Below are 15,889 nucleotides of genomic sequence, written 5' to 3' on the forward strand. Positions count from 1 at the left end.
AGAACTGCTCAGTGAGAATGCCAGGAAGCATGCAGGCCACAGGGAAAACACAAGGGAGAGCTTGGTTCCTCGAGCCTGCAGCCCCTGCTTCTTTCCAGTGCCACAGAGCGTGGCACAAAGACGCACACTAGGAAGCTGCTGATCCCTGCTGCAGCTGCCAGCGCAGTGTGAGTGCCAGAGAGGTACCCAGCAGAACGCTGTCTGTGCCAGCTTCCCTGGAGCACCTCTGCCCCTGCAAAGCAGATCCATCTCCACGCGGATGGGCATGGGTAGGCAAGGGCTCAGTGCCAGCCCCGGCCTCCTCAGCAGGGCCAGGCTGCAACCACTCACTCATAGCAGCCTGGCACCATGGCCCGCCTACAGGATGCTCCCCGGGAGCAGTTTGGCATAAGATGGGGCCACCTGAGCCACCACTTTCAGCAGCACTGTCGGTTAGAAGCGCTGTCTGTTGGGCTGCTGGCAGCACGTGGAGCCTTTATGGATGCTGGGTTTGTGTGCGAGATGGAGGCATCTTCTAGTCAGATGACTGAGGGATTATCAATAGCATTATCTAATAGACTTTGGGATCAGCTAACAGCACTGGTGAGCAATGTGCACAGCTTTGTCTGCCCAGTATCCATTCTAGTTGCTATTTCCAGAGTAATTCCAAGTGCTAGGATTTTTCACTCAGTGTGTTGTTTCTGTTGTATCTCCTTGGTGCCCTTTATCCAGTGTCTGGCTACATTTCTCTGTGATACAAGCTTGGAGCTTACTGGGGGCAGTTCTTTGCAATGACTTCAAAGAGCAGGACGAGGAGACTTTCAGCAGAGCATCAGCAGAGTCTGGACGCTTATTGGCAGCTCCTGTTTTTTGTCGCATCTTCAGGCACAGCTAGAGCTCTCCTTGAAGGAAATCAGTGCGGTTTCTTGATGTCATGTGAAATAGACCTGTCTATGTAAATTAGGAGTACAGAGCTGAAAGCCACCCAGTCTGAACTCTCTTATATTTTCACATTGATGCTGAGAGTCCAGATAGATAATACCTGGAAGTTATTTCAGGCTGAAGTCCCTAGATGTTGCTCTTTTGGCTTTCTTTTGCTGCTTTTTGGAGTTTGATAGGAAATCCCTGCTTTTGCAACTCTAGGAACTGTCAGGAATGTACAGTTTGTGGCTTATCCAGAAGCTGAAGATCATCATTTTCTCAAATACAAAACTAGGTGAATAATAATACTGGCTTGATTAATAAAGGCCTTTGAGATCTATGGATGAAAAATGTTATGGAGAAGCTTAAGTATTTTTACTTTCAGAAACCATTTTATAGAGCCAAGCTACTCTAAAGAAGGATGCTTTGACAAAGAATTAAAGTTATTTAGGCTGCCTTTTTTGTGGTGGTGGTGTTTTGTCTTTTTTTTTCCTATGAACCAAATGGAGCTTGAAATTAAAACAGGTCTGTTAGTTCACTTTCTTGTTTGCCTACCTCTATTGCTAATCTCGGCACTAGCCTAGGAACAGATCTGCTGATTGTTTTCACTCCTGATGATGATTTTTAAAGTAGCAGAGCCCAAATTATGTAGATCCTCTATGGCATTAGCTATCATTCAGATTTCTATGAGCAAGTGCTCAGTTAAAAGCATTGCAGGAATGTGTGCAATCACAGAAAACAGGGCTGGGAAGGTGCTGCTGGGTGGAAGTCCCCCTGTTACTTCCAGAAGTAGTAAAGAATCTGCCAATGTGCCAATTACACAGGTGAATCAGTTCCATGTTCATCTACTATTACTCTGAACTCCAAGTTCAGCCCCTCTAATTCAGTGGCACTTCCATATACTTTACATTTAGCAAACACTCGATTGGCTTTGGCTGAAAAAGGCTCAGGCACACAGCATGTGATAAAATCAAGTCCAAGCCTGGAGCAGGTTGCCCTAGGAAGTTGTGGGTGCCCCATCCCTGCAGGCATTCAAGGCCAGGCTGGATACAGCTCTGGGCAGCCTGGGCTGGTGGTTGGTTACCCTGTAGGGGGTTGAAACTGGAAGATTATTGTGGCCCTTTTCAACCCAGTCCATTCTATGATGATTCTATTGAAACCTTGGCTTTATGGAGTCTTTGCATGACCAGCTACAGGGATGACTGTAACTGCTCTCCTTGACACACTTTGAATGCTTTACTGGGTTGCATTTACCAATACCCAATTCAGAACATCCCACTGCTTCTTTCTGTCAAAGCTAAAATCCTCATTTTTCATTTTGGGATTTATAGTTTTTCTTCCAGTTTTCATCATTTCTGTTTAAACAAATATAGACTTTGATACAAAACCAGGCCTATTTTAGAAACAATTGGAGTAAATACATTTAGATATAAAGAGTCCTATAGATCCAGGGCCCATTGCTTAAAAACAGATCTAACAGGAGCTAGAAAACACTCTGTGTTGCTGTTTGTCCTACCAATGTTTGTTGTGATTAAATGCACAATTAATACATTCCCAGGCAGTATGTGAACAAAGTGGGTGGATCTGGGCATGCCCAATGGATCTGTGATATTCCCTCACCTGCGTTGAAAGTGAAAAGGAAAATGTGCATTCAAATGTGCTTGCTAAAACCAAACTGTTATTTCATTTTTTCCCCAGCTGGTTACTTAGTATAGAAGGATGTATTAAATTGTAATGCTGTGCATATTGTGCTATGAGATGATGAGTGAGACTTGATTTATGTGTGGGATTTGTGTTGCCAGTGGAGCATTCTGAGAAATATTGAAGTATTTTTAATAGAGGTGAAGTCTGAGGCCTTCAAGTGAATGGCAATAGCTGTCCACATCAACAAATATCCCCCATGGTTTAATCAAGAGAAGCTGTCTCTGTCAGCAGCTGGAATGGAAGCTGTAGGTGGGCCCTCTGCCCTCCCAGGTGGAAGCAATGTGACAGGTGGTGCGGTGGCAAAGGCTGGTAGATAGGAGAAGAGAACAGGGGAAAAGAAATTAAAAAACCCTCATTTCGATAATCAACGAAAGGGTTTTTCACTGAGCTACGTATACCTATTCTAACAATGGCAATGGTTGTTTGGTGTTTTTTTTTTGCCTTACATTAGTTAATGATTGCAGTTCTATTTAATAAATTGGATAGAAAATAAACAAGTTACAGTTTGCTATTGACCTATCAATTATGATGTCTGATTACTCCTCTGGGGAGCATATGTAGTCATTTGTCCTGACGTTTTGTTAAAATAAGGTGGTATTATGGGACCAATCCACCTAATTCCTTACTCCCTGGGGTCATTTAGTGTACTTAGCTGCTAGAAAGGTGATTTCTGAAGCATGACAGCTGTTGGTGTTGGGGCCATTGTGTGGTGTACAAAAACAGTTTATATTCTGCTCATATGCTGCCTTTGTACCATTGGTACAGAAGCCATTTCATAAATTAGATACAACTCTTCCCTAGAAAATGGTATTACTGCTTTATATTTCTTTGCTGGAGTACATTAAAAAGCAAAAAATAAAAGCACTGCAGTGGAAGGAGATGTTTGAACTTGGCATTGCTGTAAGGACTATTGAGTTTATCCTATTAGCAACTGACGCTCCTGTCTAGTTATTTTGGTTGATTAGAGGCATTAGAAGAAGATTCTCTTCGTGTTCTTATTACCATCTTATTAGTTTTGTTAAAAGCCACGTTTTAGCAAAAAACATCACTAATAATTGTTCCTCCAGAAGGCACTGCTTGCTTTTAGAGATTTGCTATGCTGCATAGAGCAGGAAAAGCCTTTCATCGCTCCGGCCTGCAGAATTCCCAGAGCCAAGAGTCTGAATACATAAACTCAGCAGGGCCTTAAGCTCAGTACCACAGCACATACTTATGGTGCTGTGAGATCCCTGTGTTAAATACTGCAGGTAGGGCTTACCCAGTTAGTGTGCTGTGAAAGCAGGAGTACAAGCTCTATGTTAAGCAGCACTTTTAGGTGGTGGGCTGACTGTAATAGTTTTCATCTTCCCATTTCCTAAAATCTTTCCCATTCACATAAATATTCAGTGAGAGAGAGAAGTTTCTTCCAGTTTCTGAAATGTTTCATTTGCAATCATACTCTTCTTACTGGCAGATCTTACTGTAAGAGGTGTTTTAGCAGGTTAAGAATTACTGGTGTTGGATTGGATGGTTCCACTCGTTTACAGAAATCTGAAGATGTCTGATTTATTGACAGTCTGGGCAGCACCACAGCTGCTCCTGGTGAGGGCTCCTTGGTGGTTGTGGGGCTGTGGGCACAGAACTGAGCCTCACACATTTGCCTTCTCCTTTAAGCAGCCACCATAGGTTGGTATATTTTTGAAGAAATCTTCTGGAATTTTCTCAGTGGCATCCAGCCCGAGATGAATCTCGCTTACCACTGGATGTCATCCTTGCACTGTGTAGAACTACAGCCAGAAGAACATTTATCTGGCTGTAAAAAAAAAAAGAAGCTGTATGACCAATAAACACATTCATTTGCCACATTTAAAGTTGTTTGCTATGTGGTGATGACAGCGTGCAAGTAATTGACCCCTAATCCTTCCTTAAAGTGTGGGAAAGTGCTCTCATGTGGTACACAGCTTCGGTAGTGGGACTGTTGAAATCCCAGCTGGAGGTCTCCATCATTGATGACATTGTTTGGGGCTCTCAATATGTCAAGTTTCTCTTGAGAAGGTCAACTTTGTTAGTGAAGCTCTAAAATGAAATACTTGTTCTTCATCTGTTGCACTCCATCAGCTCATATATGGAGAATGTTTTCTCCATAACGGTATAGGATGAGTTTGGAGGACTTGACTTTATTAACATTCTCTCTCCTATTAGTGTCTGTCCTGTAGTGTCTTTTTCAAGAGAAGCTAGAACATTAAGCTCTGCTAACTATTTTGTGAACTATTAAGCATGCATGTATTTCACCATTTTGGTATCCTTTGTCTTCATGTTAACTTGTGTGCATGGAAAAATCATAAAGTTAGTCATGTCAGTGACCTGTAATAAGTTTTGCATGAACGCAAGGTAATGCATTGCTGATAGTGTGATGTTTCTTAGCAGCCCTTTCCAGTTATTTTTCATGTGTATTTATGTCACCTTGAACTTTATTTATTCACTCATTCAATTAATTAATATATCTGTTTATTTCAGCCAAAGTATTCTTTGAACCACATAAATCGGAAGCTGATCATGGTATCTAAAGTGTCTGTCAACAGTAGAATTGTGGTGGTTGGTGCATCGGATGTTGGAATCTCATTTCTGGAAACACTTGTTTTTTGGTAAGGTTTTTACTTGATTTTTTTTACTGAGAAAATACATTACCTTTATTTGAAGGCATTTGCTTCCTCCATGTAAAAATCATCTCAGACTCTTTCTTTAGTGTAAGAGATAATAAAAAAAAAGGCATGTTTTCAGTCCATACCCAAGTATTAAGCATTAAAATGTTTTAATGAGTGTCTAATTTGCAGATGTAGGAAGACTCCTAAAAGGCTCTGGTTTTCAAAAGTGCTGTCAAGGTTCCTTGTAGATCCTCAAAATGAAGGCCAGGAGAAAATGAGAATTCCAATATACACAGAATCACAGAATCACAGAATTATCAAGGTTGAAAAAGACCTAGAAGATCATCTAGTCCAATCATTACCAATACTTCCCAGCTAGATCATATTCCTCAACACAACATCCAAACGTTTCTTGAACACTCCCATGGTCAGTGACTCCACCATCTCCCTGGGCAGTGCATTCCAATGCCTGACCACCCTTTCCGAGAAGTAATACTTCCTAATGTCCAGCCTGAGCCTCCCCTGGCGCAGCTTAAAACCATTATCTCTAGTTCTATCACTGATTACATGAGAGAAGAGGCCAACCCCCAGCTCACTACAACCTACCTTCAGGAAGTTATAGAGAGCTATAAGGTTTCCCCTGAGCCTCCTCTTCTCCAGGCTCTTGTCTTTGACCATTGTTCCTACATATAAGGACAATAGTCAGAGTCAGGAGGTAGGTAAACATGTAGGTAAACATTAAGTCCATAGCCCTTTGTATGGTCTGCAAAGCACTACTGATCTTTAAAGCTAGTTTTGCCTATTGGAATCACAGATCACTGTCTGAATTCCTCCATTCTTCTGCCTCTTTGTGGCACTGTTTCCAGGGCTGTGCAGAAACACGTAAGCTTCTGGAGTTGTCATTTCTCTGTGCTGCCTTTAGGAGAAAAGAGAAGCAGCGTCCTTCTGCTTCTGATATTAATATACGGGAATGTTTAGGAACCACAGCATTGCTGTTTCTGGCTCCTTTGCCATTTTTATTGTAGAGTGAGTGTGGGAAGGGGGCTAGGAGAGGCCTCTCCAGCAGTCACAAACCTACCCAGTGACCCACCAAGAGGATAGGCTGAATGCCAACATTACAGAACTTCTTAGCAGTAAAACTGTCAATTAAATTGTTCTGTGTACCTCGAGTTATCCCAACTGGAGTAAATAAACTGTATAAACTGGTTTTGAAGGGGAATAAAAGTATGCAGCTGCTTTATACCTTCCATTCTCTAACCAGAGATAAACTGGTGAGTAACATCTGTTCCATAGTTAGGAAGGAGAAACCCTCTCTGCTATCTCACCACTTACCCCTCTGTCTGGGGCTCTCAGAAGGTTGGTCTGCATGTGCAAGAATGCAGTTCTTACTCAATTGCTCAAATTCCTCTTGAGAAGGTCAACGTTGTTAGAGTAGCTCTAAAATGGAATAATTGTCCTTCATCTGTTGCACTCTGTCAACTCATATATGGAGAATGTTTCCTCCATAATGGTATAGGATGAGTGTAGAGGACTTGGCTTTATTAACATTCTCTCTCCTATTAGTGTCTGTCCTGTAGTGTCTTTTCCCAGAGAAGCTAGAACATTAAGCTAGACTCAAATACATAGTAGAAATGTCTGAAAGTATTTCAAAGCATGTGAACCAACCACACCTGTCCCCCTTAGCCAGAAGCTCTCTTCCTGTAGTGAACAGGACACACAGGTTGAATGAGTGCTGTGGGGGAATCCTCCCCACCTCTGATACACCTCAGCCAGAAGTTTTATTTGAGCTGTGTTCTAAGTAAGAGTTTGTGCAGAACATGTCCTTCTTGTACACCAGAGAGCACTCATCTTCTGCACTGCGCAACCGGAGTGCTCCCGCTTATGAGAAATTGAGTATTACTCTGAGAAGGCAAAAAGCAAGCAGCGCTTAGTCAAAGCATCGCAGGATTTGTATTAACATACGTATAAGTTTAAGAAATATTTTTTAACTTTCTCAGCAGCAGCAGTTAAAGAAAATCTCCTGATAGATGCGAAGACCTTTTAATACAATTCAGTTTGATTTACTCATAATTTTCTAATACTCTTTGCAAAGGTTACATGCACTAAAAATAGCTAGATTGAATCAATTTGTAAGCCCCTAATCCTTAAAAAGAGGAAGTGGTTTTCTCCTCATTATTCTTCATACTTAATTATTTTACATTATCAGTCACCATGGAAACGCACAAATGTAATTCACTTACCTACCTAACAATTATTAGGACTAGATTTTACAAGTGTTTTCAACCTGTTTGGGACTGAATAAATATAGATTTTTCAATGGACAGAGAAATAACAATAAGAACTGTCTTCTCCCTGGAGCTGTGCAGGCAGCTGCCCTGGTCCCATTGTTCTGTGCCAGCAGCACCGTAGCTCATGGCCAGTCTGCCTGTGGGCACCAGGCTGCTCTAGCAGGGCAGAGAAAGAACTTTATAAACCCAGCTGTAGTGAAGCAGAGTGTGCTGTGAACTGCTGTTTTACCAAACGCTGCTTCCTTCCCTCTGGCTCCTTAGTTTGCATTGAGAGTTTGTTGAACTAGATCCTTGCAGTGGTCATAGAATCATTAAGACTGGAAAAGACCACTGAGACCATCAAGGTTAGAGTGCTGGCATGGCCAAATCAGTGTGGTTGTTTCAAAAGGCAGAGCAAAAATGCTGCCAGTGAGTGTACAGAATAACCATCTACTAGGGGAGGATTCTTTCTAGTGCTTGGGGTACCCTGAGCCCTGGAGAATTGCCTCCGTTGTGCTTAATATAATGCTAGGTCAGTGAAGGTGAGCTCATTAGTCATGTGTCACCATTCAAATAAATATCTCCTGCTGATTCCTTTTTTCACGAGTGTAATCGCATTCAGACATGCTATAAGCTACAGTGCTGCTTTTCTTTAGGATGCATTTGGCAGAATTTTATATTCTAGGGATGGCCAAGTGCAGGAGGAACACCAGGCAGTTCCGCAGCCCTGAGTTTGCCCATCTCATGCACGGCTGGCTGCCAGGAGGTGCAGGTGGCCATGAGCTTGGGCTGCACCTCTGCTGCAGCTGGCGGGCACATGAGGATCTGCAGCACACCGGGCAGCGGATCTGAGGCGCTAGGAGGAGGGCAGCACGTTGCATCATAAATTGCTGCAGTAATTAACTTCCCCGCAGGAGTGTGGCAAGCAGGCAAGGAATTGTAATTCCCACAATTCCTGCATGAGGCTCCTCCTGGGCAGTGCAATTATATACTTCCCCTTGAACAAAGCCAGGACTTAGGTCACTCTTCAGCACTAAGACAAAGCTCGCACAGATTGCTGCACCATCCAACCATTTGTGAAAGCAGTGTAAATGCAGAGTGCTGGCCAGTCCTAAAAGCAAAGCAGCAACTGAAGGAATATTCCCATTGTGAGAAAGCAGTTCAGCCCAGCAGCACAGAGTCTCTGTTTGCTTCTATTGTTCCCTGCCCTCCAAACTGTTGTTGCTGCCTCTCCTTTGTTGTGGATGTGGAGAGAAAGGCAGTTGAGCCCTGGAGTGAATCCAAAGGAGTGCTAGGCTGAAAACGCACGGCTTTCTTCGTTTTTTAGTTTCCCTTGAGTGACTTGAGCTTTAAAAAAAACTATATATTTATAGCAAGAATATTTTAATGAGACATTGAAGTAAAAACGTGGCCTTTGCTCAAGTTTGCCATGCTGAGTCAGTAGTGCTGACAAATTACCATGAATAATGACCCTTAAAGGGAGTCTGATTTAAGACTGATGGAAGTTTTTACAGTTACATTTTTGTTGTTCCCATGCAGATCAGCTGTACGTATCCTTAACTTATAAGTGAGAAAGCTGTCTCGAATGTTCAGCTTGCAAATATTAAATGAAAATTGCATTTGAAAATGATTTAGAACTCTAAGTCTGTTTCTGTGAATACAGAATGCCAGTACCTGAGTGTGTAAGAATGGGAAGTGGGTTCCAGTCAGGATTCTGAGAAGACCAGTTCTTGGAGGTGAGCTTCAGCAGGACAAATAGCAAATACAGTGAAATAGCTGATGTCAAACACTGCCAACAGCCTGAATCTGAAGTACCAAGCTGAACAGATCTCAGTTAAACCACACATTGCATACATGTTGGTTCTGAGCTATGTCGGCTACAGCACAACATTTTAATCTTTCCCTACTCCCGAGTACTGAGACACTTTAAAAAGTTCCAAAAACAGCATTTGTAGCTAATTCTGGTGCAGGATTCCCAGAGCAGCGTGCTAACTAGTGCTCTCTGGCAGCAGGTGATTGAAGTTGGGCTGCAAGGACGCCAAAAGCTTGCTCGCAGAACTATCTTGTCATTGGCTCTGGTGCAGTGAACCAATTAGCTTTTTATCCACCTCTTTGCATATAGCTGTGGAAAGCGTTATTGTCTTGTGATTATAGGGAAAACCCTTTTTAATCCGTGATTTTGAAAACCTTCTTAATCCAACCTCTGGTGTAAACAATGGCTTACTCTCCGAGGACATCGCAAATATACATAATGTATTACACAAAACAGCAATAAACGAATGGCAGCTCAGACCACGGGACTTTGTATGAAAATGTGAAGCATTTCTCTTTCAATCTGGATGCATTAAAAGTGGTCATCGCCTTAGAAAGCGAATGTGTTACGGCAGGTTTTGTCAAAGCCCTGAGTTTTTCTCTTTGAGCAAAGTTAGAACCTAAAGCAGTCGATCCGTGGGGTTTATCTCAGATTAGCATGGAGATGGTTTTTAAAGCACAGTTCCTGACAGAACAGCTACAACTGCCGTTATCTGGCAGCGCAGTATTATACAATATCCTGCACATCTGTCCTGCTTGGCAATAGTTAGCATAATGCTTGCTGTTTAATTAGGCTTTTTATCTTTGCATTTGTCTGAGAACATCTGAAGCCTTCCATGTTGCCTGTCACTAATTAGTTGACTAATTAAATAGTTAGTGCTTACTTGCTGATCACAGAGCTAACATGGAATGAATGGTTTAGTGATCTTCATTGTTTCATACTATCTATCTTTGCCACATGAATTGATATACATGGGCTTCCTTTTGACTGCTGTTTTTTCATACCGAGGCAAACACTGAACAGTGTTGCAGTCGACCATGTGTTCGGTGTCACTGGCCCCGCATCCTTCAGATGTTGCTGCCTTTCATCATCTCTGGTGAATAGAGATCAAGTTGGGGCAGAGATGAATCCAATGGGTCATATCTTGCCTTGTTGGGCAGGCAGCATCACAGCGAGCGGTCGGTGACTGATGCAAAAACTAGTGGAGAGGATATGGGTCCATTTCCTAACAGCTATTTGACATGCTTCTGCCAAGCAGTGGTGCTTGAATAGGATCGATATTTCATTATTTTGCATTTTATATTCTTGTTTTAGAGACAATATTTGCAGATTTCATTTTGTTAAGATTCCTATGTGAATATTCATAACTTCACTTTGTATATTAAAACTGATCTTGGGAATGGTGGGTTTCTGATAAAAGGGATGCTTCAAAAATTTGCCGTGAGCCAGAAGAATTTTCATGCAGTTCTATTTACTGGGCCCTGCCTGGTGACTGAGTGTGACGTGAGTGGCTGTGTCACCAGCTCTGTGTAGAGCCCGGTAACCTGACTACCTGGAGCAGCTCTGGCAGCCCTCTCATCAGTGCACTCAAAGCAAATAAAGAAGCCTTGCAAGTGCAAACACCGCATTTACATTTCTCAGCTATTTGCTGTTGATGGAGATGAGGTACTTTCTGTTCTGCTCATATCATTTTTCATGGTTTTCAAGTTTGTTTCCCAGGGTTGTTGCAGAGGTTGAACTACCCAAACCTTCAGGTTGGCTGTTAGGACCAATTCCTTCTCCATAGAGCGGTGATGCAGTGGCACAGCTGCACAGGAGTGGTGGGGTCACCGTCCATGGAGGTGTCCCAGAGCCGTGGGGATGTGGCACTGAGGGACGTGGGCAGTGGGCACAGTGGGGTGGGCTGGGGTTGGGCTGGGTGATCTCAATGTTCTTATCCAACCTTAATGATTCTGTAGAACTGGTGGGGGACTGGTTACTTTAGATGGAGCTCTGCAGAGCTGTAGCTTGTTCACTTCCATTCCCCAAGCACTGCGCTGTTTCTGTGTGAATTGTAGCACATCTCACTGTGCTGTTTGTTTTCCTGGGAGCTGGTAACATATCTACATTAACTGAACACAGTTTTGGATTGATGTGTGCTGCAGGGCACGGGTCATTTGGGAAGGACCTGCTGGAGAAGCATCATGCTGCCCTGCTAGAGATGGGCAATCCACAGCTGTGTCTCTCTGAGCTGGTTTTGCTGGGGCTGCCATCTCAGAGAGGCAGCTGTTCTCACCAGGCTGCCAGGAGGCCTGGAGGTGCTGCAGGGCCCCAGGTCCACAGCTGCTACATGCAGATGTTGGAGACCAGGAAATTTGTGTCCCAATCCTTCCCACGCTGCCAGCTTTCTGTCAACTGGATGCGGTGCTTTTTGTGTTTCTTCTTGCTGCCAAGAGGAGAAACATTGGTGCAGATTTCAAGCCCATCAAATTCAAAGAGCATCACTCTTTTGAAGTACTTGTGCGTGCTTTTTCAACTACATAGGTCGCCCCAAAAGTAATGCCTTGTATTTATTTCCATGAAAGCTATGGCGAGATACAAAGAGCACAATAACAACAAATGATAGAACAAATTCTCAGCTACAAAATGCCACTTTGCAACATAGTCGCCACCATTAAAATGGGAGGCATTACTTTTGGAGCAGCCTTTGTAGGTGAAGGCAGCATTGCCAAATCTGCACCTAGCGATATCATTGAGTTAAATTTTTAATCACCTTGGCAATGGAGAAACATGGGAGATAAGTACAAGCTACGCAATTAAAAACAATTTCATTTTTACTTTAATTATCGTCCAGTAATATTAAAAATGTTCTATTAATGAGTTGGAATTCATACAGGAATAGAAGAACAGCAGCACCTTAGACCTACCATAGTTTTGCATCCCATCTTATGGTATTTTTGTGGACAAAAGTGTTGATATCTCGCCTGGATATATTTAAATAACTAGAGATTGTAAGTACCAGCGCCATCAGTGGATATCCATCATCTTCTGTCTAGAAAGATAATTGCCTTGTTATATGCTTTGAACAGGATGAAATGCTGAAACATTTGAGGAATGAAAATTGAATTTTTATTTAGGTAATTCTCCAGCAGATGTAATGGTTCATAGTGCTTGTATTTGGCCAAATTCAAAACCAGCGTGTATTGGGGATGATGGTGCTAATCATGTAAACTTTATAGCTGAGGTAGTTCCTGTATAGGTATATGCATGTGTCTGATTCAGGTTTGCATCTTATATGGGACGATAAAAGAGCTCTTCAGATTCTTCTGTTCTGCCATATAACAATTCATAGTATTGGGGCTTTGCCATCTTTTATTTAATAAACAACATCATGGTAACACATGTGTTTTTTTTGTGTGAAAGATATAGTTTTCTAGAGGGCTTCATTTAGCTTGTACTTGCTGTAGAAACGCAATTTGTGCAGTAAATATGTTAGTAATCAAGTGCCCACCACTCAGTGTTGAATGTTACGTGTTTTAACTGGCATGCATATTCCAAGCCTGGTGTACTCTTTGCAAGTGCTGGTAAGAAGCTGTCAGTGAGAGAAGTGGTTAAAGGATGGAGCAGAGCTCAGCAGTAAAATTGCAAGGGTCAGTCTGGGTTGAGAAGCAAAGGACAGAAAAGAATTAGTCTAACAAAAGGAAAAAGACTCAACTGAATTACAGTTGAGAGCCACAGTCGCTAGAGAAGATTGGTGCAAAAGAGAATAGGAAAAGCTGAGCTGATGCAGGTGAGGAAAGCAAAAACACTGCTGGAGAGGTGAGAGGTGGTTAGGAAGATAAAAGCAGGGACAGGAAAAGGGTGGCTGGGTTGCTTTGGTATTTGAGTTACGGTATGGATGGGAGTTTGAAAGAAGAAAGTGGAAAAAGGCACGTTTGGTAACATTCAGGGAGAAATCAAGAGGATTTAGAGATACCTAAAAATGAGGAATTAATCAAAGAAGTGAAATGCAGCAGAGTTGGGTGTGTTTTTAACCGTATTGTCTAGGAAGAAGGCCAGCACAGAGAGACCTGATGAGAAAAAGCAGCCAGCTGGGGAGGGAGAAGTGCTTATGGTGTCACTGAAGAACGGTGCTCATGGGTCAAAGGAAAAACAATGTCCTGTTCTGGGAAGAAAAAGTTGGGGATTTTCCTACTGAAGCAATCAACTGACTTATCTTTCCCCCTGTTCAAAAGAGTTGATTACGTTTAATGTGAGCTAATGGCAGTGGGATCCACTGCTTTATTTTTACCAGCGCTCTTCTTGGCACGTCTGCCACTGGTACTGGAGGAAGACAAGCACAGCTTATGGGGAAACAAAAAACGTGGACAGCCACTTTCTGGGCTGTTGCATTGAAAGGTGTCCCAACAAGGACCCTTCTTTCATTCAGCAAATTCATTCACAATCTTAACACTTTTTCCTAGGGCTGATCCAAAGGAGAACTGGCTTATCTTTGTTTACTTGTAATTAAAGAGGGATAACTTCTAGATGGACATCTGTTGGGCAGCAGTTAAGCTAAAACCACCTTCTGAGGTTTGTAATTGGTTCTTGAAAACAGAGGCTTTTGGTGGTTGTTGCTGCAAACACTAACCCCTTTCTGCTTCTGTTACTGACCTTCTCACTAAAAGCTGAACAACCACCAAGTGTGGTATCAGCTACAGAGCTTTCATAATGGTAGGATGGCATCATGTAGCACCCACCATAAAGGGAAACTCCTCTGCCATGTTATTTTCATGGATCTTCCTCGTTGATTTTGTGCTGATTCTTGCTTGTCTGAGTTAAATGTAGGTGCCTAAAGAGTGAGAGTAGAAATGGAGAGACTGCTTTAGTTCTGCCTGAGAAAGCAGTGTGGAAACACATAAGGTACTGCCTATACCTGCCTTCTAGAGTGAGACACTTAGCTGGGCGCTGTGAGTTTCTGAGCCCTGAATATGAAGTATTGCCTTCGGGTTTTAGCATCACCTCCCATTCAGGGGTTCCTCCTTTCCCTTAAAATTCGAATGGCTCATTTCTGGTTGCAGAGCAAAACTTCTCTGATTCAAAGTTCTGCTCATGCAAGAATTTCTCAACATAATGATTCGTAGTTCTGAAAACAGGTGATTGTTTGTTATTTTTAGAGTCGTTTAGGGGTGCACTATGGAGTTCTCTGCTGCAGGAAAGTTGAGGTCGTAGCATAATTATGACTGATTATTTGTGATAATGAGGAGGTTAATGAAAACAGTTAATTACACAATTTGATCAGGCAGTTTTTAACCACTTAAACCTTTGCTGTTGCACCACACACTCAAAATAAAAGAAAACCCAGCAGGCAAAAAGTTGGAGAAAAACTAGGCAGGAATATTGGAACCCGTTTGCAAATGCTAGCAGATACATATAGAAATGATATATATATAAATTTAGTATAAAACTTGCTGTTTGTTTCTCCCTTTGGTTGTGCTCACAATCAATTGGCAGTGCAATTTTATTTCAAGGACCAGGGTGTTTAGACTTGCTTTTGTAGCCGTCCTCTAGAACAGTGCAATGAAACTCAATACCTTTTACTTATTTCCCTAGATACTCTAATCCCTCCCTGCTTTACCAGTATCTTTGAGCTGTTCTTCCCTTTGTATCCACAGCAACATGAATCCCTGCTGGAACTGCTTACTTCGAAAATGCAGGTGCAGTTGTTTAATGTTGCATTGGCTCAGGCTCTGCTCTTGAAAACTTTTTCACCAAATGGGAACATGTGCTTTTACCATACTTCATATCAATATCTAAGTTAGAGGCATATAAGACATTTTTCTTTATAGGCACTACTTATTTCATAGGTCCTATGTTGCTTTCATATTGTTAAGAGCTTTTAGGCAGCAGTAGGGTACTGACAGCCATCATAAGTAAACCATCCTTCTGTTGGCCTAGAAATAATAGTGCTATGTGGAGAAAAGTGGTGGTTGATGTGGAGTGTGATAAGGTGCCCAACAGACACTGACAAAATGCTCAGCACTGTTACATCCCCTCTCTGTGCCAGTAATAACCATGGCTAAGCACCTACAGCTTGCCTGTGTTTTTCAGGCTCACATTTATATGCTTGTATACCAGTTTAAAATCCTAATATATCCTGATAACTTTAATCCAGTTTTCCTTGTGTCTTGATTTTCTTTCAGTATAAATGAGGAATCAAAGATATTACTCATCACAGTATTCTAAAGAGTTGCTAATCAACATTTTGATGCCTACAGGATTTAGTTCTACTTTCCCATTCATTAATTTTTGGGGCATATGGGAATGCTGTGGGAGCAGCACGATAGCAGTAAATAGTAAATTATACAGAGTGAAAGCTCAAAATTAAAACCTCACCCTTGATGGGGAAGAACTGACCTAACACCATATGACTGTGGAAATAATGGATGACTGCATATGGAATAGATAAAAGCAGAGCTTCTGGAGAAGAAAATAGTATGTGATCAGATCAATAAAGTGCATCATAGTGCAGTCATGCAAAAGAGGTACATTATTGTTGCCAGGAACCTTTTATTCTACCATTTTTCTGATGCTTGCTTGCAACGTTTTCATCCCAAATACTG

The 15,889-nt window shown here is 42.1% G+C and overlaps 1 protein-coding gene across 6 annotated transcripts in view; it reads left to right on the forward strand.

The window, feature by feature from the left end:
- The window catches only part of CFAP61 (cilia and flagella associated protein 61), an 82,426-nt gene that overhangs the window by 39,823 nt on the left and 26,714 nt on the right, over window positions 1-15,889 (forward strand). For all 6 annotated transcript variants that reach the window (XR_014944355.1, XM_085542465.1, XM_032443825.2 and 3 more), the window contains one exon: window positions 5,101-5,228. Coding sequence is in view for 5 of the 6 variants with exons in the window: in XM_085542465.1 (XP_085398591.1) it covers window positions 5,101-5,228 (128 nt within the window). In the remaining variant the exon portion in view is untranslated. The remainder of the gene's footprint in view (window positions 1-5,100; window positions 5,229-15,889) is intronic.

The sequence above is a fragment of the Coturnix japonica genome, chromosome 3, assembly GCF_054131305.1.
Source record: "Coturnix japonica strain WE chromosome 3, WE-NBRP24, whole genome shotgun sequence".
In the NCBI taxonomy this organism is placed as follows: domain Eukaryota; kingdom Metazoa; phylum Chordata; class Aves; order Galliformes; family Phasianidae; genus Coturnix; species Coturnix japonica.